Source organism: Mya arenaria, chromosome 13 (assembly GCF_026914265.1).
Source record: "Mya arenaria isolate MELC-2E11 chromosome 13, ASM2691426v1".
Taxonomy (NCBI): Eukaryota; Metazoa; Mollusca; class Bivalvia; order Myida; family Myidae; genus Mya; species Mya arenaria.
In genome coordinates this window covers 64763815-64769980 of record NC_069134.1, presented here as the reverse complement: position 1 = coordinate 64769980, position 6166 = coordinate 64763815, and the positions used below count along the sequence as shown (strand labels likewise).

General features: G+C 34.6%; 1 protein-coding gene across 3 annotated transcripts; it reads right to left on the bottom strand.

Moving 5' to 3' along the window:
- Positions 1–255: 255 nt before the first annotated feature.
- Positions 256–5775, bottom strand: LOC128213385 (keratin, type I cytoskeletal 42-like). Of its 3 annotated transcripts, XM_052919034.1 has the most exons (5): positions 5435–5775; positions 3959–3977; positions 2827–2844; positions 2421–2466; positions 256–2091 (listed from the first exon to the last, which is right to left on the bottom strand). In XM_052919034.1, the coding sequence occupies exons 3-5, from the start codon at positions 2841–2843 to the stop codon at positions 955–957; spliced, it is 1200 nt and encodes a 399-aa protein (XP_052774994.1). In that variant the 5' UTR covers position 2844; positions 3959–3977; positions 5435–5775; the 3' UTR covers positions 256–954. The 3 variants fall into 3 exon arrangements, with proteins under 3 accessions (XP_052774994.1, XP_052774995.1, XP_052774993.1); XM_052919035.1 differs by lacking the exon at positions 2827–2844; XM_052919033.1 differs by lacking the exons at positions 2827–2844; positions 3959–3977.
- Positions 5776–6166: the final 391 nt, after the last annotated feature.

Below are 6166 nucleotides of genomic sequence, written 5' to 3'. Positions count from 1 at the left end.
GTTTTTCGTTATTGTTTCGTGTGATTTATTATTAAATTCTCCTATGGCCGTGCAGTCATGACTTATTTTGGGATATAAGCTAGAGAATAATTAGTTTACAAAATAGTATAAACACTTTCAAGGGCTTACCTTAGAAGAAAGCTATTGAAGTGTTCAAGACGCATATTTTTGTTAACAAATTTACTCCCCATATCCGATAATGCCCCTTTAAACGTTTTTGTTAATATGGTAACAGAAAACAACTTAAACCCCAGGTAAATGCGATATTGAGCTTTTATTGAAACTGTACATTTTTCACATAATGAGTCGATTGTTCAGAACATTACTAAACTTAACAACGTTGTAAACTTGAGCGTTGTTAACTTCAAAGTCTTTAATACTGAAAGTTTCGAGGACACACATGCGATCTGCTGTACTCTTCACAAATATTAAGACAATTGATTCAGCCTTTACTTTAATATATCAGCCCATCATAAAATATTTCACCTTTAAAAGTCAACAACGATTCCATTAACATCGTTGTTAACTTTGTCAAAGTTCTAAACACTCGGCCCCATGTTTTATAGATGATAAGTATTAAAAATACTGGTAATAATTCACACCACACAAAACGTTTTATCTGTCAAACAGGAATGATTATACAACGGAACTGTTACACAGTACAAGTAGCTAGCGGGCATCGAGGGGTGCAGGTTAGTTAAGGATACCAGTGAATTTCAAAACCTTCGAAGCTTTAAAAGTGAAGTAATGCACATCTCAAACAACACGTTCAGAAAACCAACGAATCAACTCACTGTTAATATAACCAGTGTTTAAAAAGGCACGCTTAAATCACTCGCGCTGGAAAATGCAAATATTTACAAATGCATAACACAACATATAAGGAAACCAGCTAATAAATCATCAAGCATTTACTATGCGGAGATACTGGCATGTCCAATTGTCTTATTGATATCACTTCCGCCTACCAGCTGTCTTTTTACTGTCCTTATTCAAGACCGGAAGAGACGGTTTTAGCGCCGCCATGTTGTAACCATTGCTGTAGCCCTGCTTACTTCCCCGTGCCGTCTGCGGAAGTGACAACGCGTGCGTCGGCGAATGTTGCCGCGGGGATTGACCTTGAGCCATGTGACCTTGGCTTTGAGCTCCATGATCTTGGTCTTCCTGTTGTTGCATTTTACCATCGTCGTCAAGGCAACCGTTTATAAGGAGGCTTCGTATGTCTTTAATGTCTTTACTCATACTGAAGTTCTGCTCTCGCAGCGCGCGCATTTCCTCCCATTGCTTTTTCATCACATCGCGCATACGCTCAACCTCCATCCTCATGGAATGCGACACTTTCGCGAGCTCTTCTTTAAATTTCAATTGCAGGGATTTCTTATCACTGTCCGCAAATTTCAGCTTATTTCCCTGTGTTGCGACCAACTCGCGTGCCTTTGTGAGTTCAGACTCAAGAGTATGCAGATTATTACGAAGGTCGCTGACCTCCCGTCTCAAGGCCGTCACTTCCTGTTCACGGTCACCAAAGACGCCCTCTCGCTCTAGCTGTTCACGTTCCTTGGTCAAAGTGCTCATTTGGGACATTAGGTCATTCGCGTAAGATTTTGCATGGACCACTTCGTTGTTCAGGCTTTCAATTTCACGCCGAAGAGTGATTATTTCTTCACTTTTCTTGGCATTTTGTTTCTCAATGTCTTTCATTTTTGTGTCCTTTACTGTAACCTGCTGTTTCAGAAGGTCAATTTCTTCAGCCTTTGATTTCAGTTTTGCACCAGTCTCCACTAACAACGCGTGCTTTTCTGCGTCGTGGTGCCGCGTATCGAAATCGAGTCTTAATCTAAGCGTCTCGATCTGTTTTTCAAGCGTTCGGTTGATCCCGGAGAGTTCATCAAGCAGCATGGGATTCCCGTCGTCTTCTGCTTCTGCTTCCGTATCCCAGTCCGCCGCCAGCCCGTTTGATGCCATGGTCGGCAGTTGCAAGGACGACCCGGATGAAGCGGCAGCAGCGTCGGGAGGTTGAGCGTCGGTGTCGACCTTGGAGTAACCTTGACCTTGGACACGTATGGAACCTCCTGGTCTGCGACGCGCACTCTGGAAAAATAACCCACATAACCTTTAACAATCATCATCATCATCATCATCATCATCATCATCATCATCATCATCATCATCATCATCATCACCATAATCATAATAATCATCGTCGTCGTCGTCATCATCATCATCATCATCATCATCATCATCATCATCATCATCATCATCATCATCATCATCATCATCATTTTAACAACAAAGCAAACCCACCACCACCGCCAACACCACCACCACCACCACCACCAACAACAACAGCAGCGGTATAACAACAGTAGTTATTAAATTATTAATTCATTATTCATTATTAAATGGTTACCCGTACTTACAGCGGAGGTCATTTCCCTGAAAATGGGTTTGTGTTTCCTGGTGTTCCTGAAAGATGAGAATAAAACAAATAGTTTCAGATCATTTTAATAGGTAACCTCATTTTAATATGGTAAACCATAGCTTAAAAACATGCGTTACACATATATTTAATTATATATTTGCTGATCACTTTTTATAATATAACAAATGTACAAGTTGTACACGTTATATAAATACATAAAATTATAGTATCACAGTACAACATGGGTGAAGGGATACAACAGTAGAGAATTAATAACAAACCAAGGTTACTAGAAATCAGGGAATAATATCAGGCATATTTTGCTTTCAAACATGAACAGAGGGGGTAACACGTCATTATTTTTTTAATTAATTTCACAGCACACGGGGCTTATCAGTAGTTACCTCTCCGAGCGATACATGCTGTAAAACATGCAGTGGACATTAACATGTGGACTTTACATAAAAGTCATATTTTTGTATACATGAACATGTTTACATGTGTAATTTATATGTACATTATATATTTTTATACGTATTGTCGAATCCCGTTGTCCCGAACAGAGTAACGTGTGATTACTCTATATCTTAATCATTTATGGCTCGAGGTTTTCTGATCGGTCCTGGTGAGCTCGAGCCAACGAGATTCGACTATATATATTATTTCTAAACGTGTATAGTGTATTTCTTTGAAGAAATAATTATATTTACGTTAGTGATACAAATAAAAAAAATAAGTGAAGGGTAGTTAAGTAATTCTCAAACTCCCCCAAAATGAAACAATCGCGTGAAAAATGGAATATAATTCTACGAAATATAAACTAAAGAAGTTAAAAGGGAAACAATATACTTAAAAAAATATTTCAAATAGTAAATTGTGTTTCAGGACATGAATTCAAAGTTTTTGTCAATCCTTCATGTTCAGGAATTTAGCGACACCTAGATGGTTAATCCTATCCGCAGTTACTAAATAATCTGGTTCTTTTATATATACATATTGGAGTTGCTTATATGTATAAAGAATGTTTCTTTCAGTGGAATATCAAATTCATTTCATCTAGTGAGCTTCAAAAGTGATATTTTCCAGAATGGCGTAGCCACGATTTAATACGTGGACGAATTTATCGCGTTAATCCATTCCAGAAATTCCAGAAATGACGTCATTGGTTTGTTGTCCAAACTTTGTGCACGCGGATGTTTGGCTTGAAAAGCAGAACGGGCAACAGTTCCTAAGTAATTGATTAACAGTGGGATATCAATTATATCTCATCAACAAAATAATTAAATAAACCACTGGAAATAATAAAATAATAATGATAATAATGAAAAATGTTAAATTATTGGTTAGTATTTGCAAATTGTTTCATGCATTTTACGACAAACTTTGTTCTGTTTTTAATAACAAGCATATGCTTTTAAAACTATTGACATACATTATTCCCATTCAATTAAAGGTTATCGTTAGTTCTTTGTCAAACTGTTCATGCGTTTTAAAACACCTAGAAATGCCGATAAATCGGGTTATAATTGTACTTACTTTGATGTCGTGATATATCCTAAATATACAAAAGTAAATTAAACAAATTATTTCTTTTCACATATTTTATTACGCAGTTAAACAGTCCTTGCTTATGAAATTTGTTTATATCAGATTCAAATTTAGAAAACCCTGAACGTTCTTATTAAATCCGTACATGTAAGTGTATTAAGTCTTAAATCCATTGTAATCAAATGTTCTTATAAGATCTTAAATACTAAATTCTTTCCATGTTTTAGTTAGGTGAAAAAGAGGACAAATAGTTTTACAATGATTGCAAATAAATAAATGATTTGCTAAATATTTATAATAAATGAAAATAAAATTAAATACTATCGGATGATAAATTAATAATGTTTTGTGATAGTTTTATTGCAAAATATTCTATAAGTAATACTTTCAAACTACAAAGATGAATAGAATATTGATTAAACTTCATTTCAAAGAAACTAATTATTAGAATCGAACTAAACTTCGAATGTATAGATGTTTTGGAACACCTCGGACAACAGAATAGCAGATTTTTATATTTAAGTTAAAAAATTGATGTTTTATGCATTTTTCTTAAACCATTTAATAGTAACGCCATAAAACATTAATTTTCGAACGGAAATATGAAAATCTGCGATCTGATCTTTTATCAGCAATCTTATATCATTGGTTTGCAGATATTTAAGCAAAAAATTGCACTTTCTAAGACAAAAAATAAAAAAAGTTGTAAAAATGGTAAATCTGTGAGAGTGCAGCTTTTTTTCTTCTGTCGATCTAGAATTTGACCTTTTTGGAATACATTATTCGGAAAGTGATGTTATTTAACTTCAGGAAATTTTGAATTGTTTGAACAAAAGATGAGCTGAAGTTAATTATATGTTTTAAAAGTATTCAGATGTCTCCAAAAATCAAGAGATTATCTCGAACAAAAAGTTCAAAAAGAGTTCGATGACTTTTCGCACTTTGGTATATTAATACCGTATGTACACATATAAAGTGTTGTTTCAATGTTAATAAAACATTAAAAGTAAAAAATAATAAGCAACAGGAAAACAAGAATATTGATGGACATAACATTTGAAGTAGTGCTCACATGTTATTAAAAATGTAAACGTTGTCATGAATTAATCACTAATGATTTACATACGCCTATCTAACATTTTTTTTTACAAAATGAACCCCTCTAATATCAGGAAGCAATACATTTACTCCCAGAAAAATAATGAACATCGAGTCCTCCAAAGTATCGAATAATTTCATTTTTTATGCTCATTTTTCTCAGTCATTGACTAAAACTAATCAAACAATCCAGAAATCTAGTTCTCATCAAATCAATATTTCTCTGATAACAACAATTAGAAAACCAAGTTTCGAGGGTCCAACCAAAAAGGATTGTTTTCAATTTGTGTTCTTTAAGTCACTTAGAACCCTCCGCTGTTATTTCTGACTTGCTAAGTGTAATTACAAATGTGCTATTAGTCTTACCTTGGAGACGGAGGGAAAGCCATTTCTGTTCATCTAAGTGCTCCTCTGTGGTGCTTCTCTTTCGGAAATCTTTAATAATTTATATTGTCCTTCTCTGGGATTTGCATAAATTGTTTCTTAATGCAATTTTCTTTTTAAAGTCCCCAAATGGTACCGTAAGTGCGCCTTTGCTGTTCGGAGTTACAAATGCACTTCCTCGATTGAAGATGAAGTCCGTAAATGTTATAAAAATGTCCTAGTTCAATATGCAGTAATCTTTCCATAGAACTATTTTAACTGAAACAATAATTGAACAAAGAAGACCAATACAGGATTTTAATGACGAGAAGTTTATGTGTATGTATTTGAATGACTTGAATGACAATGATAGACATTGGGATAGGTTTTCATTCAGACAATGGGCGAAGTGACTAAGTTTCGGTCTTTTAATAAACTTCTGAAAACAATCCGTGTCATATTTAAATAATAATTGTCATTGTGAAGTCAATAGCTTATATATTTATTAAATCACAAAATGTCTGCCCGAGAAGTATTTGCAGCATTTTTATGTTTGTGCATTTTGAACCATTTACCGTTAACATTTAGTTCTGTACCTTAACTTCAAATTTAAGCAACTTCTTGTATTACAATTCACTTTTTGATTGCGGCATCGTAGATGAGGCAATGGGTTTCCTGAATATAATTTGACGAACAGACGGGCGTATATCTACAAAGAAATAATTATAACCCCGC

Coding starts and splice junctions, on each gene's coding strand:
- LOC128213385 (XM_052919033.1), bottom strand. CDS start 5,457: ATGGCTTTCCCTCCGTCTCCAAG. Junction 2,467..5,434: donor GCTTTCCCTCCGTCTCCAAG/GTAAGACTAATA, acceptor CTCATCTTTCAG/GAACACCAGGAAACACAAAC. Junction 2,092..2,420: donor TCAGGGAAATGACCTCCGCT/GTAAGTACGGGT, acceptor TTATTTTTCCAG/AGTGCGCGTCGCAGACCAGG.